Raw genomic sequence first — 27,741 nt, 5'->3', positions numbered from 1 at the left:
TTGAATACTCATTTCAAAGCTATTTTTGTTCCTCATACTGTAGGAAAATTGAGTTAGGACTAAACTAAAAAGTCCGAAAGAGACAAGTGGGTGACAAAGTAGTTTCCTGCACCAAAGATAAGATGGTTGGTTTTACTGGTCGGTTTACTTTTAAGATTCCTCATTTTACATGATTGCTCAGTTTTACATGATGATGTAATGCCCCTAACAACATTTTTCAACAACAGATAAGTAGTAATTAGAGAAAAATGTGAAAATACTTGTCGGCAATGACCTAGAACGGGACATATGAGTCAAATAATGTTGAGATGTCATATCAATTAAATGGAGGTTAAGTAAGCCAACACAACTTTAGCAGAAAAAAAAAACATAACCGAAATGTTGAAATTTAGTAGTTGTGCCTTATAACAAGTTGTCCTACTATTAATTGCATTGATCATAGGGCTATATCAACTCCAGCTATTTTGTAGTGATTATTGTGTAGAATAATAATGAAATGGGCATTAAGTTATTGGTGAATTGGAATTATGAGCCTGACCTTTATGTAACACAGTTATGCCAAGCACATTTAGAAAATTGAACAACATTCACACCTATTTGACAAATTATACAACAAAAATATTCAGTTTTGCAAAATAATGTTTAAACTGATTAATTTGAATGCTCAATAGATGAGGAGATTATAACAAGGCTTAATGAGATGATTTGTCTTAGCTTAAATGTTTAAATTTGGTTCGGCTATAACCTGAAGAGAAGCCAGTAGCTTTTTGATGTTTTGAAAAGAAGTCAATTTTTATTTGATCGTTGGTCTGTTAATAAACAGATCTCACTCCATTGTAACCTCATCTTTCACTCAAATTCAGAACAAAATTCAAAATACATACCTAGGTGGCATTGCTGTCTCCGACACTCTTCCTTCTCTACAAGTGTCAAGACACAAGAGTTAACTGTAATGTTAAATATGTGCAAATTCTTCTACACACACTGATCTACCTGAACCTTCCCCTCAAAGATGATTTGTTGTCATTGTTGTTGTTTCTGTTACAGACAAGCTGGCCGGGAGAAGAGCCGCCAGAAGTGAAAAGACGAAGGCTGGAGATCAAGCTGGAATCAGATGACGCCAACGACAACTTCACCTTCCAGGAGGCGGTGCGGCAGCAGACCATCTGGTCAGTTGAACACCTTTTACACTTGAAAAATATGTATAATAGACATTTTGCTACATATTTTCCTATGTACTTTGAACAAAACTGAAAAAGTTATAAAAGTTTTATAAGAAATCTTCACAGTGTAATCTTAATTAACCACTCTTCAAACCGTTCATCTTTAAATAACATATCTTTACTATAGTCAAAGTTTTGTTAAGGCTGGTAAGATAGCATATCTTAAATAAAGAAGTCCGGCTATTGATGGATTCTCTCGTCAATCTCTGTTATCTGTCACTTATTTTGCTATTTTTACTCTATGTTTTTGGCTCGTTGCAGTTTTATAGCAAATTTCGTCTCCAGGGATGATTCTGATTGCTAGAGCCTTTTAGGTTGAGTTACGTTTAACCAAACATTACTTGAGATACTTGATACAATATGAATAATAACCAACGCTAGTTTTGTTCTCCATGATCATGATGTCTACTGTCTATGTCCAGTGTGCCAGTGCGCAGACTGGGTCGTCCTGCTGCTCCTCTCACACTCAGCTCTCAGCTGCTGAGTACCTCTCACAATGGGATGGTGCAGCTGCTGATCATATGTCAGCCGGAGCAGCAGCACCGCGCCAGGTACCAGACTGAGGGCAGCCGTGGCGCTGTCAAGGACCGCACTGGCAACGGTTTCCCGGTGGTTAAGGTAGGTTCAAAGTACAAGCCTACGATGTTTGGAATCTGGGTGTGAGAGTAGCATGTAAGATATGGTCCTATACAGTGGAACTTCTTGGTGGGTTTCACCTAGTAATGGTTATAGCTTTTTGCATTTATCAGCAAAACTAGATAGAAAATTATTTACGGTGAACAATTACAAGCATGATAGTTTTCTCAGTAATTAGCTCAAAGAGTACAAAAACAGTTCATCACTAAGGACCCAAATGCCTTTTTCGTCATAGTGCCTCAAAAACAGCCGTTTTTAACCATTTGTTTAACCAAATGTTAAACATTCTGAATCTTTCTGACGCCATTGTATTTCTTAAAGAAATCACAAATAAAGAAAATTGTCTATTGTCTATTGTCTATTGTGGGTCTCTTTTTCTCGCTTGAGAGTAAAACTCAGTTACTTTGATTGTAAGTAATCGCACGCATCGAAAGTACGTATTGATTTTTTTATATCATTTGCAGCTTATTGTTTCTTGTCAATAGGTTAGCATATCGATACACCCACACAATTGTCCGTGATAGTTATTTGTGTAACTAGTGAGCAAAGTGGCACTTTGCTGCACACGAGAGCAACGTTTACGCACTCGCCTGCAGCTCGTGCGGAATGATCTCGAGTGCAGCAATGGCCTTTTACACTCATGTTACACATTATATTTTTCCTACAGTCACTATAAAGCATATAAATAATTAGTCTTTCAAAAACTACACAACACGTTTTTAGTTCAGCTGGCAACACAAATAGGTGCCCTAGAGAGAGTAGTCCCCAGTCCGTATCACTAGGCTATTTTTTCCTTCGACTTGAGAAAATAGTTCCGTATATTTTTGTAATTTGCAGTGGTTCCCGTCCTAAAAATGTGCTTTAAGGTATTTTCTTGTTTATTAAGATCGTAGGAATGTTTTAAAAACGTTTAAAAGAAAAGTCCAGAAAGTTCAGAAATACCGAGAAGAGAACATAAACTATACACACGAAATGACAGGTTAAATCGTAGTTATAATAGTCAATCAGCTGCTCATAGTATTATTATCTTTAAGTGTTGCCAACCTATTTCCAAGCGTACACGGATTACGTGCACTGTTTTGTGTTTTTTCGTTGGAATCCTGATGTGCGCCAAAGTATAAACCGACAAAGGATGAACCGTACGACAAAGTATAAATATGCAGCAATTAGCAGCTTTCTGTACTATAAACAGTACAAGGAAGCCAACTTTGTTGGGTGACTGTAGGAAAAATAATTTACTTAAAAACTGCTTGTTTATATTAGAAAATTTGAAGTATTTTTGAGTGATTATATTTACATAAAAAGTATTTTTGTTCTGTTGGGTCAAATAGAGTCACTATACGCCCTTGTGATGAAATAAACTATGTGACTTGCACATTTCTATACCTACGGACCTTACATATTTTAATTGGCAACACATTATGATGTTTTCCAGTTGGTAGGCTACGACCGACCGTCCACTCTCCAGGTGTTTATAGGCACAGACCAGGGTAAAGTGGCTCCCCACATGTTCTACCAGGCGTGTAGAGTCTCAGGGAAAAACTCCACTCCTTGTGTGGAGAAGAAGATTGACGGAACTATTGTCATAGAAGTGGACATTGAGCCTTCCAAAGATATGGTTGTCACGTGAGTAATCCACTTTTCATGTTGGTACTTTATTTTTTATAAACCTCGACTAGACATTTCTTTCCTATTTATCCAGCTCTACTGGTTCAATGTGGATTATTTTAAGTAAACATGTAACTTACTAAACTCAAAAGTACCCATTATCGAAAGAAGATTATCGAGAAAAACTCCAGTATTCTTCAATACTTAGTTGAAAAGCTCTTCATGAACCTAATAACAAAACCATGGTTTGGACAGTCCACTCGTAAAAAACGGAAAATTGCTAATTTTTTAGACACAATTTTGCAATCCATGTTTCTGCCTCCAAGGTGTGACTGTGTGGGTATCCTGAAGGAGCGCAATGTGGACGTGGAACACAGGTTCCCTGAGGAAGGATCTGGACGCAGCAAGAAGAAGTCCACGAGGTGTCGGATGGTGTTCCGGACAACCATTACACACCCTGATGGAACATCGGAGACACTACAGGTCACCTCCCAGCCTATAGTCTGCAGTGAGTAGATACCAGTTTGTTGATACTTAGGTAATAGGATATAAAAAAGTGTAAGGTGTATCAGTGGAACTATGGCGAATCATGCACTCTGGCTTGAACAAAATATTGGCTACAGCTCTTCCAAATAGATAGAAGGTCTACTTTGGTATGTATAAAGGTTATTGGTGAAACTTAAGAGGGCAGATTGTGTGCATTTTTAAGTGTAACTTTTTTTGAAAATTTCATTTAAATTACTTATCAGAAAACCCAACCAAACGGTACATTTTAAATCAGATTGGTTTAGGACAGCTAGTGAATATCTTTTTGGTATGTTGTAGCTCAACCGCCCGGAGTGCCAGAGATCTGTAAAAAGTCGCTGTCGTCGTGTGGCGCCCGTGGAGGTCAGGAATTGTTCATCCTGGGCAAGAACTTCCTGAAGGACACTCGGGTGGTTTTCCAGGAAGAATCTGGCAGTCCTGGGTGGGTCCAGGCAGTACAACCGGATAAGGAGTTTCTACAACAGGTAAGATGGGAGACAAGAAATTAATATGCACATGGTCTAAAACACATGGAGTTGCAATAAAGTAAAAAATCTATAATGCATTTCCTCTTTCTGGAATATCAATATATTAAATGTTGAACCCTCCAGTAGTCTGCTATAACTTTTGCGACAAGTTTCATCCACAAATTGATATCTTCAACTCTCCATTGGCATTTTATTAACATTAATAAATTTAATAGTGGAATGGCCTCTGGGTCGTCCGAATTAGCTGTATAGTGGTTAAATTACCTTGTTACTGTCGAAAAAATCCTTTGTAGTTGGTTAGGACTACAGCTGTTTCATGCTTCGGATGGAACACATCGTCAGGGTCAAAAGAATGTCACATACTCATTGAATATTCCTCGTAGAGCTCGTCAAAAGTTAAATAATAAATAAGTAACAAAACACATAACACAGGGAAACGCGAGACATTTAGCACTGGTCTAACAGACGAATCACCCTCATCCGGCGCCGTATCATGTGTGCTGTTACCGTCTGGTCGACACAAGTGCTAAATGTTTCGTGTTTCTGTGTGTTATGTGTTTTGTTACTTATTTATTATCAAACTTTTGACAAACTCAACTATGAGGAATATTCAATGTACAATACTTGACATTCTTTTGACCTGATGATTTGTTCCATCCAAAGCAGGAAACAGCTGTAGTCCTAACCAACTACAAAGGATTGTTTCAACAGTAATAAGGTAATTTAAACCACTTAGTTAATAAATTTAAATCAAAAAGGGAGCTTTAGGATGACTTTCTTGACAAAAAACAATTGTAATAGTTAGCAAAACATCATAAGGTCTGTTTAAAATTTGAAATATTTTGATTGGCTCATAGTTAAAACACAAAGAGATGCACATGTTCTACAACAACAAAAAAAGTTGTGTGTGATCTAAACAAATTTGAGTTCCACAGAAAACTCAGCTCCTGTTAGAAAACCTATTGTATCATACCTTAAAATGTAAAATGGATATAATTTCCCTTTAAAATGATCAACTTCCAAGACACAGTTGGCAGTTTTTTAAGAGTTGTGAATTGTTTGCCTTTAGTCCCACCTGGTGTGTGTGGTGCCGCCATATCACACAGTGGACATCTCAGAACCAGTGACAGTGAAGCTTGTGGTAGAGTCTAGTGGCAAAGCTAGTGAGGCGCACCCCTTCCTGTATCTTCCAGAGGACATGCGGCCAGGCGCAAGTACAGGTACATGAAGCCTTCAGGCGCACCAACAACCACACACCACTCAGGGCTCTCCTTCCTCTAATATCCTACCTGTCACACTCGTTACAATTTGTACAAGTATTGGAATAGTAATTGATTTAAATACATTCTAACAATTTATTTAAAAGGATTTTATTGGTGACTTTATTTCTTTTTAAATCTTTGGACAAATTATTTAAAATGTTGATAAAACAATATGTAATAAGTAAATTTACCTTTTCGTTTTACAGTAATTTTGATATTCTTTATTAAAACCCACCTTTGCCAACTGATTATTGTGGTTCAAAAATAATAAAATTCAGATTTTGATTAAAAAATTAAATAGATAAGCTCAGGTGATACATTTTTATCCATCTCATTTAGAGTAAGGTGTGAGTAAATTATAAAGTGATTAATTTTACTAACAATTATAATTGGTGTCAAGAAAACGTTTTGAAAAAAAATACAATTCTGAATTATTGGTTTTCAACCAAGAAATTATTTTAAATTTGAACTCAGTTAAATAAGACATGATTTTGTTAAGTACAATGTAAACATTGGAATTGTGATTCATTTGTATAGATATTGTCAGATAAAAAATTAAATCATTCTCAAATTAAATGTGATATATGATGTGTATTATTGCTAACTGGTGATTTATTTATATAATCACAAATTCATTTGTTATGGTTTGTTTGATATTTTGAGTTCTCTGTACAGTTTAAATTTGGTTTTACTGTCTTTATATTAGAGACACCTAACTGGATGATTTGGCTAGTTACTTTCTCAATATGATCTTTTGATCAGAAAATCAAATTGAAACAAAATTGCAAACAGCATTGAATAATTTTGCAACATAACTAAAGAATTTGAGAATTGAAATAATTTGAAAAGTATTTAACAGTGATTGTCATAACCCTTAAAAAGGTCCAGCCATATTTATAAAATTTGAGATCTAAAGGTGAATTCTGTGGCAAAATAGCTTGGGACATAAAAAATTAAATTAATTTTAACTAGAGATAGTGGCATTTTAAAGATTTTTCTTAATAGCACACTTTCTCTAGTTTTATGTGCACATATGAAACAGTGGTGCATCTGCTTTTGTTTCTGGTTGCTGATATTTAATATAAATAGTTTCAAAAATTCAATGGGTGTTCGTTTAGTAGTTATGTTTAAATTTGTAAAATGTTGACACCTGGACCGTTATTTTTATAAAAAAATTGAATGTTTTGACAATCACTGGTAGAAATTTGAGAATTATGTAAGTAATAAGATACAAAATTGTGAATTAATTTGCTAGCATTATAGCCTTACTTTACTTTAGTATCTGAAATGCACTAGTTTGTTTGCTAATTTGTTTATTTTATGCTGTCCTCCTCAGAAACTTGTTTTCTCATATTAACTTTTTTGTTTCACCTAAACAAAAATGTTAAATGTATTTTATAAGTTTTATAAAAAAAAATCACTAAAATCTATAAAGTACTAGTGCATCTTAGATGATAATTTTGTGTTTATGTTTAAGAAAAAAATTTAAAAGTGTGAAATGGTGAACACTAGCAGAATTGATTATAAATTTACTTTGTCAGAAGATTTATTGCTGTATATGTTTTTTCAGTAAACCCTCATCATTCAGGGCTAATTGGGGATCATAACCTTCTGTATTGTTGAAAATAAGAATTATATATACATTTTATAAAAAGAGAGACAGCCCCTATTCTGTGCCTTTGGATACACCTTTAATGAAAAGATTTTTACTGGCTTGACACAACAGTACCAGTACTTGACACACCATTCTACTGAAGAACTGTAAATTTTGCAAAAAACTACGTAGTTAACAGTGGTGCATTCCACGTAGTTATTGACATTAACCAAATCTATACGGTACAGTTTGATGAGGGTTTGCCGTACTAAGTGACTTTTCTAATAATAAACAATAACTGATTTAACTCAACTATTGGTTTGTTTATGTGAATTAAAATCAACTTTCTGGTCTTCACTGTTTCCACCTACACTGTAAGATAATTTCATCTCAGTTTTATTGGATGGATCAGCTTTGAACTAGTGAAGTTGAATAATTAGTTGGCAAAGTCAGCTTAGCGGAAGGAGAGCTCTGACTCAGACATCGGCCAATCACGGCTTGACAAGCATGATCGGTGGCTGGGTAAGAGAATCGCGTTACCTTTTGTCCAATGAAAGCCGTGATTCGCCGATACATGTACAGAGAGAAAGGTCGAATGAATGGCGGCTTGAGAGTTGCATGATATTTAGCTTAAGACATTCTATGATATTGTGTCACTGTAAGTGTAACTAATGGCAAAGAATATTTTAACAAATTCAGTCAGTTTAAATTTTTAAGTATAATAATAAAACTCAATGTAAAAAATCAACAATACTGATATTGATTTTACTGTGACACAATTTCATGTTAATCTAAGTAGCAACTTTCATACAAATTTTCCTCGGTTTTAACAACACATTTGTATGAGGGTTGTTTTAATTTCAATGGCAGATTGACACTGGTATGATTGAGTAGCGTGAATTGATGACTGAGAATGAAAGCGGTCGAGTGATTATGTTTGGTGTGTTATTTGCCATCTGCTACAATGCCACATTTTCATTATGAATCAACAAAATTATTTTGGGGGGAAATTTTTAATCTAAGGCGGATGTGGCATTATTTAAAATATTTCTGGTAACAGGAAGAGATTTCAAATTTAACATTTTTTGCAGCTTTAATGGGGTTGAATCCATAAATAAACATCTCCTGTTACCTTGTGTTGTTTTCGTATTGGTGATTTGTGTTTGCTTGCACCGTTGTTTTCAGCAGCAGAATTTCAGGTAGACAGGTGATCGGTGCGGCAGCCAGCGTGGACGTGGAGGGGGAAACGTCGCAAAACCCCTTCAAGGTTGTCATCTCTCGGTGACTAAACAGTAGAGTTCATATCACTCATGGCACACTGTCTGTAGGCCTTAACAGTATCAACACCGGCTACAAGTTTAACTTACTTACTTGTGCACTAAGTGAAAGTTTGGTTAAAAGTCAATCTTCTAGTATCCTTAAGTGGTTGAATTGGTTTAACTATAGTTTGTAAGTTACAATTTAGGTTTACTTCAACAAATATACGTCCTAGTTTACTTTAAATACACAAAGTGTCAATTTTTATTGAGTACATTTGATTTTCTCACCTTACTAGGTACTTTCTAGACATGCTGAAAATTAACAAACCCCTATAGATAATTTAAATGATTTATTATCTCCTAAGTCATCAAAACCTTTAGTTTCCTTTTTATATTAATTATTTTTCATGTCTAATACCTGTTATTTAGAAGATAATAAAATAATGTGAGAATGTTTTATATTAAAATATGTTCCTGATTTTTGTTCAATTATTTAAATTATATTTTGATCCAAACATCCTTTTTTTAGGTTAACCGTTTTACTGTAGTTTAGATATAGTATAAATAAGTAGTTAATATTATTCTCTCTGGTTCATTAAAGTGCTAGTTACCAATTTGTAATTTCTTTAAAGTTTACAAATTTTATAAAATGAGTACCAATGAATTACAGTAGCTTAATCTTTTTATAATAAAAACAAAATTTTTTCTCCGATTTCGATTTGGAAACAAGAATTATTTGTCAAGGATATTAATTTTCCTTCTGATTGGTGATTAAAAACTTCTTGTTCATGCAATTTGACAGTGGGACGTATTATATAGCGTGTTATTTTTAGCGCAGTTGATGAAAAAAGCGGTGAGTGAGATTGTTATGGCAATGTATGACAGTGTGCGTTAACATTCATAGTTAGTAATAGCAGCGTCCAAAACTACCGCTTCACGGTACCAAGTAAGTATGAATCTGTGTCATACATTCATTCATGATAGAAACTCATCCAATCGGAAATGAATTAAACTCAATCAATACAAGCTGTGGTGTTAAAACAAAAACTCCATTTTGATTCACACAATTTGGTATTTTTTGGAATGTGAGTGGTATAAAAAATGCTTTGGTTTTGAAAAACTATAAAAAAATGATTTGTTGTTAAACTTTATGTTACATTTTTTTTAAAAGTAACTTTGTTTAGTTTTGACAGTCAAATGATGCGTGTGAACACGAATAAATTTTCATAAACGACAGCATTTTGTGTTTGCTCTGGTATTGTTCTGTATGACACTAAAATATAATTGACCAAGTAAGTCTCATTCATTCTAACTGAGTATGAAAGTTCACTTTAAAGCCGTAAAATTTTTTCTTGATAATTTTTTATATTTAAAGAAATTTGAGAGAAAAATTTTGTACGATTCTGTTGCAGGGGAGCAGTAGCAGAAGAAGAGGACTGAAGTAATATTTTACTTTACAGCGTGAAGGCGAGCGGATAATCATACCCTTTTAGACCGCAGGGGGCAATGGCAGTGTGCGTGTGTGCAAGTGTGTGAGTGAAAGGGTGTTTGGAAACTGACTGTCCACCTACCTGATTGGCAGGAAACTATTTTGCAGTCAAGTTTGATTTTCATTGGTTAGCAATTACACAGAACCTTGATAACAAGTCTCACATGGGGATGATGACATAAGACTTGTTATCAAGGTTTGTAATGATATTCATTGTAATGAAGGGGTATTCTATGCGAGTTTTGAGTGGTTAACATGTATCGTTTGTCTTGAATCCCATTATCTCATGTGGTTACCATAGCTTCAACACATCTCATTCAACCGAGAATATTTCAATACAAATTAGTCTATTTTAACCTTGTGAAAGTTACACATAAGACACGAGACACATTTTTACTCACAAAACATTTATTTGCATTTCTAGTGCTCTGGCTGGTGAAATACTAGTCTATCTGTGTCTTCCGTAATCAAGTATAAAACCTAGTATGTTTACATGTTGAGCTTTTAAAAAAGTAACATAATGACCTATGAATTGATTTCTATGTGAATACTTTCAGCTGGGTGTGGTTATAACTTAAATTTGTGGAAATCATAGTAACCTTATGAGTTAAAGGATTGAAGATGAATGGGACAGGTAAACCATTAATGATTCAATCATTTGGCAAAACAACGAAGAATAAATAATATCATCGTAAGTCTTGAGTTTTGAAATTCTCTTCATTTTGGGGGAAATTTGTGTTGATATCTCATCCATTTTGTTTATGAATTGTTTTTAACAAAGTTACAATTATTACGCTTACGTTGTATAGATATTTAATTGAAAATATTTTTATTTGTGGGATGTATATAAAGGGAGTTTGAACAGTACAGTAATCAGTAATACCGTATTTAAAGTTCATAAAGACCTACTTTTGGTGTTAAATTTCAATTTTAATCCAATCAAATCATTCAATTGGTTTTAACTTACATATTTTATGGTTTATTCTTAATTATTTTATCCCCCCAATATAATATTTACACCTACCTAAGAATTAGTGTGATTGGTTTCTGAAGATGAAGAATTAATTTTATTTAGACCTGCTGTCCTTCTTTTCCACTCATATTTTCCTCCATGAATGAGTGTATACCTAATTCACATATTGTGCATAAACAGTCCCAAATAAAATAGTAGTTTTGTTATTGATAAAACCTCAAAAAGTTGTAATCATAAAATCTATTGTCTCTGTTGTTTGTAATTATTACTAAAGACTAATGACTTTATCACACTTATTGCTGAAAATCATTAAATTTTACCTGAAATCCTAAATTGCCATCAAAGTAACTTTTCATTGTCAGGATCATTATAATTTATTTATAAAACACAATTTACAAAAACTTTAGACTCTGTTAGTAGTTGAGCCCTTGGATCACAGAAAACTTATTACAGAGTGTGATTCCTAATTGGCGGAAAACTGATATTCGCTCATATCATTACCGTTTTCTATGACAAGACATTGCATAGGGGTGAGAACTAACTACAGTAGAACAGTAATGAGGGAATTAAATGTGTCACCTAGGTTAGGTAATTTATAGATAACCCTACCATTCTTTGCCACCTTTTTGTAATCTATGGTACCAAATCAAAGTATAATGTTTCTAAGTAATATTTCTCCTGTTTACTTGCCATCCCATCCCTGTGTTGGTGTGATGTGTTGTGACCCGCATGATTGCGTCCCCTCCAACAGATCAGTTTCTTCACACAGCGTGAGACTTGGTTGTATGTTGTGTGTGAAAATGTGGCTTTACCTTTTGCGGTCGTGCCACTACAGCCAGTATTTACTGTTAATTTCTTGATTTTGTAATTTTATCTTAGTGAGATATTTTAAATCCAGAGTAAAATAAATTTTCCACTGTAAAATTATTTGAAAAAAGTAAACGCAAAAACTGTTTTGTACTTTTTGAATTGTTTACTGGCTTGGTGGCTTCTCTTCCTTTTTCTTTCAGGACCTCCAGTCTTCAAACTTTATGAATGCTTGATCTACATTTTATACTAATCCAGTTTGTTTTGCTGCAGTTTTGACCCAGGAAGGAAACATTCTCGACAGTTCTGTTTCCGCTCAAGGTATGTAACGAGATTTTCATTTCTTTTGTAGTTTTCCTTCACTTGACATTGTTGCATGCGTAGGTATTTTCCACTAAGAGTATTTTTTGTATAGAGCACAGAGTAGAATTTAATTTTAGCTTTATGATGCAGTTTAGCAAAATCCTTTTTGATGTTTTTATTGTAGTTGTGTTTTACTACGTAATAAACAATTCTTTGAGGGCTCGTGGTGGGCTGACAGTAAAATATATGCTATAGTGTAGGCTAGTTATTAGTAAGTGTATGTGTAGGTAAGGTAGAAAAGACTCAGTAGAGCTTGGTAATTATGGTCTATAAAAGTTGGTAAGATTTTTATTTTACAGCTCCTACTTTTCCATTTGAGGTGAGCCAGGGTTTTGCCAACACACTTCCCTTACCAAACCTAACCCAAGATAAAAAGAGGCTTTTAATGTTTTTTGTTAACAAACATAGCCTTAACATTACCAATCCAAATCTTATCATCTGCAAGCATTACTATTTTATCTTCTGTGCAATGACTCGCCTTTATGGGAAAAGTAAAAGAAAACATTATACAGTAAATTCTCGCAAACTCGACAGTCGACAACCTGTGTATGGATGTTTTGTTGAAACCGCGATGATGCATTTTTCACATTTACACAGGTGTTACTGACAACTTTAATGGTGAACTAAAACACCTTTTTGTTTCAATAGTTACACCGCCCCTGTTGGATGTAGTGAAACATGTGAACATTATGATTAAGACCAGGACACCTGAGTCAGGCATACTCGACAAATGAAGCGCTAGACTTCAGTCTAATCTGACAGTCACAACTAAGAGTCATTTTGCTTTCTGCAAGCTGAATTAAAATACTTTAATGTTATGGTAATATAAACACTGTATCTTCAAGTGAGAAATAAAAAAAGTTACAAATTCTTGGCCCTTATTCCCGATGACTTAGCGTTTCTCAAACTCAGCATACCTCCAGTCTGCATTATACAGAGTTTGTGAGAATGAACTGTAATTCTTACATATTATCCCTAAATTCTCATAAAAAATAATATGGACAGTAATTATGACACCAGTTTCCAAACCCAAGGCACAATAATGAATAAATGTTTTCTTAAAGGCATCAAAATCTCGATCAAGGGCTTTTGAGAAAAATATAGATTTATCAGGCCTACTATTCTTGGTTTAGGTCTCTTTAAAACAAACCATTTTTGTGTTTACTATATCTACTTAAGGAATCTGATGAGAAAAGAAGAAAGAAAGTAGATATTTTTTAGTAAACCTTAATTTACTTGGTATTTTTGTAAAACCTTTCTGTAATCTTTAAAGAATATTTTTAACAGTCTAGAAGTATTCCTGGAAAATTTACTCCGTGCATTTTTATTTATTAAAAGACCTAAAGTAGACACAATGAAACCAGGTAAACTAAGATTTGCTAAGATTTACTCGATCCACAGAGAAGTAAGATACAGAGGATACAAGCTTATGGGACAACCGTGCGCCCATAGCTCTGGTATGTTGGGGCGGAAATGTACTAGTTTCAAGCAAGCAAGAGCCCGAATGGCGATAGCCTCATAGCATATTTGTACAGCAGTTGTACCACACAGGGTCTTCTTACCGCGTGAGCGCTGTGGTACATGATGGCGAGGGGGTAAAGGAGAGCAGAAGGAATTTGCCTAGACACCAGCGACTGGTGCTAGACACCACCAAGTGTGCTGTTGAATGTATCCTCCGTTTCTGACTTCTCTGTGCTTGATCGAAGAATAATATACGTGGACAGTTCAGGTTTATTAATGCAATAGAGGTATCATTACATTTATTTAATTTAGTGTATTTTATCAATTGTTTCATAGACGAGACAAAAAATGTAAGTGTAGTAGTATATCTGCTCAGCCCATCTTGCCAGAAACTACACAGGCTGGATTGAATTTTGCTTTGTGCTCATATCTTCTAGTTTTATTCGCTTCTTGTAATTCCACACACGAAGGTTGAAGACATGCCAAATAGGTTGCTGTTTGGTCTTTTATTCCTCAATTATTCTTAATATCCAGCAACAATTACAAACAATTGTAGAATAATTATGTTTTTGACGATTCTTCTATTTTTTTGTCAAAGAACTGTACTTGCCAAGTAACAACGGGACCCTCGTGTGTGGAACCTCTTAATATTTTCCTATCCTGTTTTTCTTGCAGCAAAGTTCCTGAAAGCGACTGGTGCTTATAGAAGTCCTTTGCTCACCAGGAGGAGATATAGAAATGGTGACGAGATTTTTAAATCTGTTATTAAACTACTAATTAAAATTATTTCTTTACCTTTTAAAATATAAGATTTTCAGTTAGTCAATGGGTCAAAAAAGCTTTAAAGAGTTTTATAATAGAGATGAGGGTTATCTAGTTAAAATCTGCAATCACTAACTGTAGAAAAATTATAGAAAAATTATAGAAATTTATATTCGTTAACTCTTTATATCAACTATATCAACTCAAGTTTTAATAAAGATTAGCCCATGTTTACTGGCTATTTATGTGTGTTCTCAAAGTAGTTTTTGTTGCTTTAGAGAAATTGAACAAATTAGTGATTCAAATGTTCACATTCATCTACTGTAGCGATGTTGTTATTTTGAATCACAGATCAGCAACTTTTTCAATAGCAGTGTTCTTCCTTAAACCAATGAATACACAAACTATAAAGAAGAACAGGTCCTATGGACAATATTCTAACAGTATTTTCAAATTTGGCACCCAAAATATCTGTAGTTCTGCACTGAACCACCACTCAGCGCTGTAGTCAAGTTTAGCACGCGGTGAAGTGCGAGAGAGAGCGACATACACTGTTTTCGCCCCCTCTCTCTTTCTCTCGTGGCCTGGCCCACAGGGGACGAAAACAGTGTATGTCGCTCTCTCTCGCACTTCACCGCGTGCTAAACTTGACTACAGCGCTGAGTGGTGGTTCAGTGCAGAACTACAGATATTTCGCGCGCCAAATTTGAAAATACTGTTAGAATATTGTCCATAGGACCTGTTCTTCTTTATAGTTTGTGTATTCATTGCTTAAACTTCAGACTCACCTCATTGTGATCAATTGCTATTGTTTTGGGCATAATTATATTTGCCCCAATAATTCAATCATCTCAGCTCCAAAACTCAAAGCCTTTGAATGGTCATTTTTTGAAATGGTTAGTAGACCTAAAGTTTGACCTTTTTGTTTATCCTGAAATTTGCTTGAAATCAATTTAAAACCATGTACATGTATGAAAGAGAAATTACAGTAAAAGCCCGCTAATCCGGCATCCGATGATCCGACACTTTTAATGATCCGGTATCAGTCTAAAAAAACTTTTTGAATACTGTTTTAATTTAACATATTAGTGTATGTGATAGCCAATGTCGGGAGCAAATAACAGACATTGGTAGCACTCAGTTAAAAGCAAGAGCATTTTATTAAATTTTTTTAGCATTTTATACCACTAATTAAGTTAAAGAAAGTACAATAAGACACAGAATAATGGCCTGCCGGCCAACAATTTCCTTTCAGCTATAGAAAGTACAATAAGACATGGAATAATGGATTTCCATTTTATGCTCTAAAACTATTAGCTTTTCGCTTGTCGCACGTTCAATAATCCAGCATTTTCAATAATCCGGCACCAAAAAAGTCCTGAATTTGCTAAAACAGCGAGCGTCTACTGTAGGAGGAAATAAGTGTCATGTTAAGATATAGGTTTGTAACTTGTATTAAACACACACCAAAAGAGCATGTTGAAATATGGGAAATCCATATTGATAGTGGCTCTAAATAATTTGACTAGTATCTAGTCATAGTTGGGAAAGTTAGTCAAAAATTCTAACTAGTTAGAAGTTATAAGTTAGTCCCGTAAAAAGTAACTGATAGAAGTTATAAGTTAGTTAGTTTAAAAAGTAACTGATAGAAGTTATTAGTTAGTTGAAAAACTAACTGATAGAAAATAAAGTTAGTTTTAGTAGAAATTAGTTGTTTGTTGGGCAGTTGTTTTAAAGTATTTTTTAATGTCTCATCTTGGTTACTAATATATACTATAATATGAGTAAAGATTGCGCAAGATATGATTTTAAAAATGGCTCCTACGATTTCCTCCAATTTCAATGCTATTGAAAATTGCTTGTACAGGGTGGCGCAGATGGATTGGGTGGTTTTAAAATACTTGTCAAACTGTCAATTTTAAAGGTATTGGATTGAAATAAAGTGTAAAACGTGTAGTTACAATGGAAGTTTATTGACAAAAAATTAGTTAAGTTAATTTTTAAAAATTATATCAATTAAATGCCTTCCTTCTCGAGCGACGCATTCTTGGAGTCGGTCTTCGAGGTTCCGCATTTCTCGCTCAAGCACATCACCAGGAATTGATGTGATTTCGTTGTAAATTGCAGCCTTCAACTCCTGAATGGTCCGGGGTTTGTTCATGTAGACCCTTGCTTCAGGAGTTGAAGGCTGCAATTCACAACGAAATCACATCAATTCCTGGTGATGTGCTTGAGCGAGCAATGCGGAACCTCTAGGTCCGACTCCAAGAATGCGTCGCTCGAGAAGGAAGGCATTTGATGGATATAATTTTTAAAAACTTAACTAATTTTTTTTCAATAAACTTCCATTGTAACTACACGTTTTACACTTTATTTCAATCCAATACCTTTAAAATTGGCAGTTTGACAAATATTTTAAAACCACCCGATCCATCTGCGCCACCCTGTATAATACATTTGCATTGTATGATGTCTTACTAACCAGAGGGATAATTACGACTGTTCAAAAACATTAAGTGTTTTACTGCAAAACAATATACCCCCGCCGCAGCAAACCTGCAGACTAAGCGAATTTCCATTTGACTGATTTGATTTACACTGAAATGTCTACTTTTATTTCACATTTATTCCCGATTTAAATAGAATTAGTTTAACAAGTACTTAGGTTTGCTGCATCAGGGAGGGTAAAACTGTTTTTTTGTAAAATGTTAATAGTTAGTAAGAAATAAAAACGTTTTCCAAATTTGATCAAAATATGTTCATAAACAAGCAAACTTCAACAGTTTACTTATTCTCCATAAGAATAACATGGAAATTTTAAATTTACAATTTTTTTGAATTTTCTCCGTAACCATTAGGCGCATAATAACGCTTCAATATACTAAATTATTTGTTTTTTTAAGCTCTACAAAATGGTTTGGAAATAAATTGTTAAATTTTATGTTTTTTTGGTCAAAAATGGGAAAAACCTATTTTTACCCCATAAAACCCCCCGTAAACCCCCGTTCCCATGGTCCGATCATGCTGGATCGCGAACTCGTTCGAATAAACGTAGGTTTACACGTTTGTACCAAATTTCATCAAAATCGGATCATTTTTGCTCGAGTTATCGTGCTAACGGACACACATATATATATATATATAAATATATATATAAATATATATATAAATATATATATATATATGAATTTGAACGGATGGTGTTTTTGGCCTCTAGGGACCTCAAAACGAAAAAAAAAATCGGTCCCGCGTCCAGGTCTTACCATGAGTACTACGGTAATAGCTTATTCCCTATATGGGAAATTCGCTAATACACTGACATTGAACTAAAAATCTAAAGGAAAGGCTAAGGAGATTTGTATTTTTCGACGATGCACCGCACGAATTGATGCGTTATTACACCATCCCGTAATTATAGTTGCAACATTCCACGATCCCAGTGACTTAATGCAATAACGGTCGTCAGATAACAGATGTTATGTATCATGAGTTTTATATTGATTGAAGCTTATTGTGGACATTTTATAGATTGATCGTCCAAATTAAAAAGTTTTGTAGACTAAATTGAGGATAAGTGGATGTCTAACAAAAACGAATTGACTTTACTACTTAATTAATCGTAGTAAGACTGAAAATATTTGTAGGCTTATAAGCTCTATTTTTTACCTCTTGAACAAATCAAACACCTCGAGCAAGATCGGTCCCCTGGTACTTGTGTTTTAATCAAAAATTGTCACATTTTACATTACTACAACATAAACAAATGACCTAAAACTTGTCAGATAATGAACATCAACTAAAGACAATGTTTTGACACTTCAATCACCAAACAAACATTTCCCCTTCCCACCCATCAGTGCTTGGGGTATTGATAATGGCCGTCACTACCCTTCCACAGGCCCACTGCATTCCAAAGCAACTGGACTTTGACTTTCTCTTTCCCCACCCCCCGCGTTGTTTGTCTACAAGGGCACTGACCTCTCACGGCCGCACGCAACCCTCACTGATCACGTGAAATAAATAACCAGTATTTGAGATGCTTCCGCATAATTGGGAAAGTTAGTTGAAAATTCTAACTAGTTAGAAGTTATTAGTTAGTCCCGTAAAAAGTAACTGATAGAAGTTATTAGTTAGTTAATTTAAAAACAAACGAATAAAATAGAAGTTAGCCAAAAAAACTAATGAATAGTGCTATTCGATAGAATTTCTATTCGTTATTCCCAAGTATGTATCTAGTGTATTTCCTTTAATATAGTGTTATTTTGTGTTAGTTGCATGTAGTAGACTAGAGATTAGATGTTTGACGTAGTGTGTAATTTTTAGCGAGATACTATCTCTTGGTTTAGGGTTGAATGATGAATTTCAATAGTGTTTAGCTAACTGTTAGTTAATAACTATTAGTTAATTAGTTTAACCAAAACTCAAAAGTGTGTTTGCATTCATTAATTTTCATGTGCCTGATACATCTATGTATCTCCTCCTAGCCAGTTTTCACTGAATTATCCACTTAAATATTTTCTATTCAATTTACAATTGTAAATCATCATTCACCCTTTAAGGTTTGGACCATTGACTGTAGATACTGTGTCTATATTCGATGCTCTAAACTGACATGTGCTTTGCCTTCAGCTTAAAATTTGTCGAGATAACTAGAAGTGGCTAAGTTTTTAAAATATTTTAAATGTGGTGATGGGTAGATTATTATCAGAAACAATATTCATTCCAAAGGTTTTGAAACAGAACGAAATTCAGTAAAATAGAGGGGAAAGATCTTGGTATTTGGTCTTGGTAAACGGTTGTTTGACTATAAAATTACCAGGTAATATACAAGCTCCTTTTCACAGTGAAATCTACCTAAATCATTTACAACTTAGTGTTGGTGATATTTTCCAAATAAAATGTGGTTTTATGTCTAAAGAGACTGTCTTCCAGATCTTTGAAGCGTATGGATTCCTCCCAACGAGCTCTGAAGGCTACGTTCCTCTATACTAGTCTCTTTCTTCATTAAAACCATGTTTTAAATAAGTAAAAATTTGCCGTGTTTCAAAACCTTTCTGAATATGATTTATAAGAAACTAGAAATTACCATTTATTTTCTCATTTACCTTTAAAAATTCAAACTTTAGTACATTTAGATTCATCACAGATAAACTTATGCTTAACTTCTTGTGCAATTTGAATGATCAAAGTTACTGAACTGTGCCTTGTTTTTTCTTATGTACAGTACCCCCCTCCCCCTCTCTTAACCTACCAAAACAAGATCGAGCTGAAGTCAGATAATCTAAAAGATTGGTTAAAACAAGCAATCATATTAACATGTAAAATACTGACGAAATAAGTGTATGAATACTATCAATATAAATTGAATGATAAACTCACCTACATACAAGGGGACCCCCTCTGTCTAATATTTTTCTAAACAAAAATATAGAGAGATATTCTTTTAGTGGTAGTGCAATATTAGCAGGAAGTTTTATTTTATTATTTTAAAAATATTGAGTGTCCCCCCTAAATGGGGTATTTTGGGGGCAACTCAAAATTTTTTAATGTAAACACCCTTCCTCATTTTGAAGTGTTTACAGAAACTTAAAGAATGGTGAAAACCAAAGTTCGCTATCGCTTCTCTATCCAAAATGGTAGCTTGTTAAATTTATTGAAGTCTACACATTAAAAAGATAAAAAGGAAAAATCAATAATCAATGTTTGGTAAAATTGGCTAATGGCTACCTTTTTGGATAGAGAAGAGATAGAAAACCTTGGTTTTAACCATTCTTGAAGTTTTTGTAAAGTCTTCAAAAAAGGAACTTCTCACGGACATGTTTATTTTAATACAGCCATAAGGATGGGAACAAAGTCTCATATTCCTGGAAAATGATAGTTGAACCAACCAGTTTTGAAATTCAGTGTTGATAAGCCGATCTCTATTTTTGCCTGAGCAAAGAGAGTTGATCTTGTGTAGGTTAAGAGAGGGTTTGTTGTGTGTGCACTCAACAAGGAGACTGGATGAAATGCTGTTTTGTTTTAGCCAACTTATCAGGTAATGTATAAGGTTGGTAACACCGTTTTGCACTGTGGTCATTGTTATGTTTTGTTTAGGTAGCAGAACTGGATTGTTCCCCTCCCCACTCCCTGTTGCTGCCCCCCTTATCATGGCTGCCGAGTCTGCCGCACCTTTCATGACTGGCCATAACTATACAGGTAAACCACACAGTAATACACTCATTTGGTAATGGTAGTGTTGATATAATAGCCATGGTCACAATATCATTACAGCCGCATAATAAGTTGACAATATTGCTGTAATAGTGAAACGTAAATTTTGAGAACCATTCTGAAAGTATCCTCAATCTTTGAGTGCCATTTGTGAAGTAACCTCTGGTTAGTTTTTTTTTCTTTTTTTTTTAAAACAACTATGTAAAGACTTATATAATTAAAGAATTATAAGTAAAGAATTATTATATACATCTTAAAAAATAATCTTCACTTAATTCAACTTAATAACCATACACCTTAAAGCACTTATGGTATCTTTTTAAAAGCTAGATGATTCGGTGTTAATTTTTCCGCCTGTGCTTTGAGACAGTCGATGACTGCATCTTTCTGTTCAGAACCGCTGACACTCCAGCTACTTTTTCACATGCAAGAAGAGATGGTAGTCATAGGGAACTAAATCTGTACTAAAGAGTTTTTTTTCCTAAGGACGCTAAGCACGAGCCCGGGATTGTTTTTATACATTACTTCAGGCTAGACCTAGGGGTTGCAGCATTATCACTTAGATAAAATCCATTGGTGATTTGAAAGGATTTGAACCCGGGACCTCAGGGACCGAAGTCCCGCGCTCTAACCACTACACCAGCTCGCTCCCCACTGTAGAGTATATATGTCCCAAATGAACTTTCCCAGAAGGTCTTTAGTCATCTAGGCAACGTGAGGTTAGGCAAGTCATGACATCCCAGCTCAGCATTGAGCATACCATGGTGTTTGTTTTGCACCATTCTTCCGACTGATAAACCTATTTGTGTAATACTATGTCTTTTATCAATAAATGGCATTGCACAAAATTCCCGATGAACAGCTGAGGCCATATACCTTTTTAAACTTAAAAACCTTGTTGTTCAAATGTTTATTGTGGACATTTTTATCACGAATGTAAAAAAAACAATACACAACGTTTCGGGATCTAGAATCTGACCCCGTCCTCAGGTGAAAAAAACTTAACTAACACATTACAACTAACAATACACAAACGCCCAACCTAAGTTGGAATACACTACAGAGGGTAGCAGTCAAAAAAATATGCACTGTAAGCAGTCAAGTCATGATACAACATGCAAATAATAACCAATCAAAAAACACTATAATCTATAAAAGGTATAATGTAAAAAGCTCACACAATGGAACACTGATAGCACATTAAAAAGGTTTAAATACTTGCTATTAAGCAATCCATTTAATTGCAGTTGCAACTAGTTAGTCTGGACTTAAACTCCGTAGGGTTAGCGTCGTCTGTTGTCGTAACTGATCAGAAAATGTTTCGTGTCCGTAATGTGTTTTTTGTCCTGTGTAAATGTTTATTTATTTTTACTTGTTAAATATGACGCTCTTCATATGAAGAAAGAAGAAGTCCTTGTACCGCCTGATGATGACTCCACATAGGAGTCGAAACTAGTTGCAACTGCAATTAAATGGATTGCTTAATAGCAGGTATTTAAACCTTTTTAATATTATTTGGCAGTCCGGAGGCTACATCCACAATGAACTGATAGCACAGTTCGCAATGACTCCACCAATGAGACTCCTGGTCCAGCAGTATTTAACATTTCCATTTTTTTTAGGGAAAGAAGAAAAGGTGCACTCCATGATGATGTGGAACAAGACTGCAGAAGTGATGATGCCCCCTCCACCCCCTGGCTTGTTGCCCATCAACATGAGGAGATCTTCAGTGCAGATGATTGTTCCGGAGCCACTAGCTCCTGAAGATTTGAAACGAGAAGTCCCTGAAGCTGTGGTCGAGGTGAAGCCCTTATCTGATGTCTCAGAGCATCCTAACACTCAGACATCCTCTATGGAAACTTTCAACCGATATGTGAGCAACGGCGCACTGCCATCCATTCATGTTGGAAATTACCTGTCTAAACTGGAAAGCAACAGCGTTATCAGTGAAGTGCCCAAGATAATGATTCCACCACCGGCACTTTTAAAAGAACCGATGTTTTCTGGTGAATCCTCAAACCTACTGACCACTGCTGATCAAGTTCTAACCAACCAAAATGCTGCAATGGCGTTTGAAGCCAATTCAGCATCTGCAAGTTCATCCATGAGCCAGTCGTTGCCGAATGGTATGAGTGTCATTGTAAATTCAGCGTTAATCTCTAAGAAATCTCCAGATTCTCTCATCAGTCAAGAAGTCGAGTCTCACAAAGAAATGTCTGCACCAAACATGAGTGGTTTGAATATTATAATGTCCCCAGTCAAACGGACTCCCTCAGCCACAGAAAGACTTGATGCCTTTGTCAATTCTGCTGCAGACAGTCATATCAGCCCAACACCAACATCTCCAATCGCAAGCTCTGTAATTGACGAAACCTCTAGAATGAGTGTTGTCAGTGAAATGGTTATGAATGGAACTAATGACATGAACAATATGCAGGACAGTCATGTCACTTCAGAAAGTCAAACAGCCTCTCGAATGAGTCCCCAACAAGAGATTTCAAACATGAATGGAACCGCACTTTGTTCCCTAATGGGTTCTTCTGGCCAAGTCTCGAGCAGTCCGATCCAAACTTTATCGAACATGCAAAATAACCTTGAACAACACATAAACAACCAAAATGGAATTCAGTCAAACATGTCTAATTTGATGCACTCTCCAACACAAGTTTCTCCAAATCAGCTCCAACAATATTCTAAGATGCAATCACCGACAGACCAACATTTGTCACCCCAAAGTTTAAGTACATCCCAAATTAGTGCTGCTGAAATGAACAGCATTATGAGCTGCTCAAACCAATCCTTGGCTGGATTTCAAACACCTTTGGAACATCAGATATCGCCACATATAACAGTCAGCTCATCTCAGATGAACCACACAGAGTTCAATAACTTGATTCAGGAATCCTCACAGGCTTCTACCACCCAGGCTCAACAGCTAACAAACATCCAATCTTCTCTTGAACAACAGTTGTCATCCCAAACCATGAACACCACTCAGATGACTCACTGTGACTTGAACAATCAGGTAAATCTAATGCAGTCCTCAACCTGTAATTCACCAAATCAAGCTCAGGTGATGTCTAATCTTCAAGCCTCTTTGGAACAAATGACCAATCAAGCTGCACCATGTCGAATACTTCATTCTGAGCCAATGCAGGCAAGCAACCTTGGAATCAACAATTTTTCCGGTTCATTACAGTCATCCCCGCACACCTCCCCGAACACAGTTGGGTCGCTTTCCAACATTCAAGCCTCCTTGGAACATCTATCATCTCAAGGAGTCAACACAGTTCAAAATAACCTTGAGATGACTGGTGGAAGCATAACAATGAACAATTCAGTAACTGTTTCTCAAATGCAAGCCGCTGCAAATCAGGCTCAAGTACTATCTGATTTTCAAGCTTCAATGCAACAACATCTTTCATCACAGCTCTTGGAGTCAAGTGCAACTGATTTGGACTCAAGTTCCAACACTTCAAACAGAGTTAACTCTTCTGTAGAAGCCTCTCTTGAATCCATGAACCAGGCTCAGAACATGACTAACATTCAAACAAATTTTGGACAGGTCAGTCCCCAACAGCATCTAAACTCAATGACTGCTCAATCCATGTCTCTCAGCAACTCTCTGCAGACTTCTCCTCAGCATCATGTTGCAGTATCTCAGTCTCAAGTATTTTCCGATATGCAGACCTCTTATAACCAACAGCTCAACGCTAACTTGGTAGGTTCAGCAGCCATTTCTCAGTCCTCAACTCCTTTGGAAAATCTCACAAACCCAATCCAGTCCACTGAATCGTCCAACCCAATAATCCAGTCTTCCATCAACCATATTTCATCGAGCGTGACAACTTCAAGTCCAAATCATGTTGAATCGTTGTCTGGGAATGGTCTATCCATAAATGACTCCCAAATTATTGACCTAAGGAATTCAGTGCCTTTGATGAACACTGTCTCAAATGCTGGCTCTTCTGGAAGCCCCAACATTTTGTCACCACAAAGTTCTCATCACAGTCCAACCTCAGCTCTCACATCTCCCGGAATGTCCATGAGTAGTACACCGACAATGGCTTTGTCCCCAGTCAACATGACGACATCTCAAATAATAGATGCAGGGGCTCAAAACATGATTTTGACCTCGACCCAATCCATGTTAACCCCAGAGCTTCCGATGAACAATCCGCCTAGTCTTATGTTGGCCTCGGGGAATATGCAGGTGCAGGATTCCCAAAACATCTCGATACAGACGACCGCTTTGAGCAGATTTGACGGAGTCACTCAGAGTTTGCCGGTGCAGATGTCATCCATGACACAGTATGAACAGCGTGATCAGATGGTCAATGCAAACAAGGAAGGAGAAAGGAAAGATTCTCGAATGTTCATGATGCCTTCTGGACAGGTCGCCAATCAGCCACAAACAACAGGACAGCCAGTCAAGAAGTGTGAGGAAGGGATGCCTTTTCCTCAGGAGCTCACTCAGATGTCTGAACATGACTTGATCAGCTACATCAACCCGAGCTGCTTTGACACAGGTAACTAAACTCTCTGTAACTGCTATTCCTTTTAACAAAATTAAATAGCCTTTTTTAAGATATTAAAATGCGATTGGTGATTAAGAACAATGAGATGGCTATTTCTAATGGGCGTAACTGTACACCCTAGCAGGTGTGTTGAAAAAATCCTTCTTTCTCTTCTTTTCTAGTTTGCTCTTATAAAGCTTTTTCTTCATACTGCTGCAAAACAGCTGTTTTTAATATATTCGTTACGGGTCTAAAGCTCTTTTTCCCCATAGGGAGTAAAAAGTGCTTTTAGTCCCTAGGGAGTAAACATCAGCTGTTGTTAACTCAGTTCTAAATTATAGTTGTAGACAATTGCATGTATCAATTGATTTCATCAGTTTTTGTTTTCATTTGCTTGTTGTTGCAATTTTATCCATACTTTGACATATTGATAGTATATACACTAACACAATCGTAATAAACAAAATGATTGAATCACATACTAAACAGGTGCTTGTTTGCATTAGCAGGATTGAAAACATGTTCAAAGTCTTTTTGAGAGGTAATCTTTACATGAAAAGTATTTTTGTTTTGTAACTAAGTTTATGAATAAAATTGTGCATTATGAATGATTTGTTGTGTAGTTCATCACTGGCAAAAAGTGTCTTTTCAATCCTCACTTATTTTCCGACCAATGGGAAGTGGAACTTGTGCTTGGGTCGAAAAGAGTCACTTTTACGCCCTAGTGATGAAATATACTATTGTTGGCAGTTAAGTTGGAAAATCGTGACCCTACATTGCAAAGGGTGAATGTGGGATGTAGTCTTCAAATTCGGTCTCCCCCTTTTACTAAAAATGTTTTTCGTGGTAATCTGACATGGTGTTGCTAATTGATGTGTTGTTTTGCAGTGTGATGCTGGTGATCATCGTAATGCTTGATGCTGTCAGTGCATCGTGATGCCCAGTATTCAAGACTGCACAAGACTGGTGCTATGTTTACATTGTGTGAACGATAATTAGCCTCCGTGAGGACTGTGCACAACGTAGTTGGTGCTTGTACATTACAAATTAGTCGTAAGGATAGTCTAGTGTAGGTTTAGATCAAATCTAAATCTTGTATATCTATTGTATTATATCAACATTATCTAGATACAGGTACCGAATCGCTGCCATATTTAATCGATCAAGCCTGTTTGTTGTTTAAACGTAAGCTTAACGTATTTTTGTCTTTCACCAGCTAGTGTCAGTGTACACGGTATACTTTGAAATATTTTTATCCGTTTTGTCTATTGTTACATTTGACATTTTTTATATATTTTTAAGAAATTGTGGACCTGATAAGACAATGAATGAAACTTTCAGTCTTGGCTTAGATTTGTAACTGAATACGTTTGTGTAAGTAAATTGCTTACTACTTGACTGGTTCAAGTGGAACTGTTGAAGAGTTCTACGTTTGATCTGAAACCTGTGTTCCTCTTCTAATGTTGCACTGTTATCTGTATCAACATTTACATTCTAGTCTGTGATCGTGGTTAGGCTTTTCCCTGGGTGCCTCAAAGTGCCAGTGCTCAAATCGTCAAGTGCTAAATGAAAATCAAATTAAAGTGTTCCATAAAGTGTTAAAAGTTATATTTTCTTATTAACATTACCTATTGACTGATGTATACGTATGCTGAGTTTTGAATCTGTGCTTAAATTTGTTGTCTTATTGTCATCTTGGTCCAAAATATTTGTCGTTTGAATAGTAATGCTGTTAACTTTGTAGGTTTTGAATTTTTTTTGTTCAATTTCCCTTTTGTTTTGGTTTTTAAAAGTAAAAAATTCAGTTTTGAACACTATTTTAAGTTCACTATATCCTGTTTTAATAGTACAATTACAGATCTCCATACTCTTTTTAAGCTAAGTTTTATTTGTAGTTTCAGAAAATAATTGATAATCAATCATACATGAGTTTTGTTAAGTTTCATTACAATGAAAGTATTTTTTTCTAGAACGTTTTAGAGCACTTTATTATTATTTTTAAGTAGACTGAAAATAAGCTTAATTTTGTACATATTGCCTTCATAGTTTATCTAATGTTGTTATTAAAGGAAAAATATTTATGTTAATGGAAGCTAATCTAAGTGTTGTTTTGTTTTATAATTTTGATTAATGAAGCATTGTTTAAAGACAATAATGCTTTCTTTGTTGTGGTAGCACATGTGTAATAAATGTGTTTATTTTATGTGCGTATGCCTTCTACCTTTATCTTTGTCCCCTCATGGAAAAAGCAATAAAATGTTATAATACCTACATAAAAACATAATAATTGAAGTATGGGAATCAGTATGTTATTACATTAGGGGTTTTTTAGCTTAACAAACATTGCTGGTCAGATACAGCCTGATAAAGGCAAAAGGAAATGTTATCAAGCAAAATTTTTGTGGCCACCGGTGTCCAGTCAACCAGGAAAACTAAGAATTGTGCCTATATTTGTATGACCGCAGAAAAACACGTGAATTATAGTAATTTTTGTATACGTGAACAGGAAATTCAAAGTTGTTATAATCACCGGCATATCTCAATTTGTTATACTTCACGTT

The 27,741-nt window shown here is 35.3% G+C and overlaps 1 protein-coding gene across 4 annotated transcripts in view; it reads left to right on the top strand.

The window, feature by feature from the left end:
* Positions 1 to 27,383, top strand: part of LOC128999326 (nuclear factor of activated T-cells 5-like) — a 71,611-nt gene extending 44,228 nt beyond the window's left edge. For 3 of the 4 annotated variants that reach the window (XM_054425757.1, XM_054425759.1, XM_054425760.1), the window contains 10 exons: positions 1,048 to 1,169; positions 1,646 to 1,841; positions 3,295 to 3,485; positions 3,794 to 3,975; positions 4,293 to 4,477; positions 5,550 to 5,700; positions 12,138 to 12,185; positions 20,547 to 20,648; positions 22,286 to 25,192; positions 26,069 to 27,383. In XM_054425757.1, coding sequence (XP_054281732.1) covers positions 1,048 to 1,169; positions 1,646 to 1,841; positions 3,295 to 3,485; positions 3,794 to 3,975; positions 4,293 to 4,477; positions 5,550 to 5,700; positions 12,138 to 12,185; positions 20,547 to 20,648; positions 22,286 to 25,192; positions 26,069 to 26,073 — 4,089 coding nt within the window. In that variant the 3' untranslated portion in view covers positions 26,074 to 27,383. Of the gene's footprint in view, positions 1 to 1,047; positions 1,170 to 1,645; positions 1,842 to 3,294; positions 3,486 to 3,793; positions 3,976 to 4,292; positions 4,478 to 5,549; positions 5,701 to 12,137; positions 12,190 to 20,546; positions 20,649 to 22,285; positions 25,193 to 26,068 lie in introns of all 4 variants that reach the window. The other variant, XM_054425758.1, reaches the window with a different exon arrangement.
* Positions 27,384 to 27,741: the final 358 nt, after the last annotated feature.

The sequence above is a fragment of the Macrosteles quadrilineatus genome, unplaced genomic scaffold, assembly GCF_028750875.1.
Source record: "Macrosteles quadrilineatus isolate MER2022 unplaced genomic scaffold, UCM_ALF_1.0 Scaffold_8__2_contigs__length_117827958, whole genome shotgun sequence".
Taxonomy (NCBI): domain Eukaryota; kingdom Metazoa; phylum Arthropoda; class Insecta; order Hemiptera; family Cicadellidae; genus Macrosteles; species Macrosteles quadrilineatus.
This window is presented reverse-complemented; position numbering and strand designations above follow the sequence as displayed.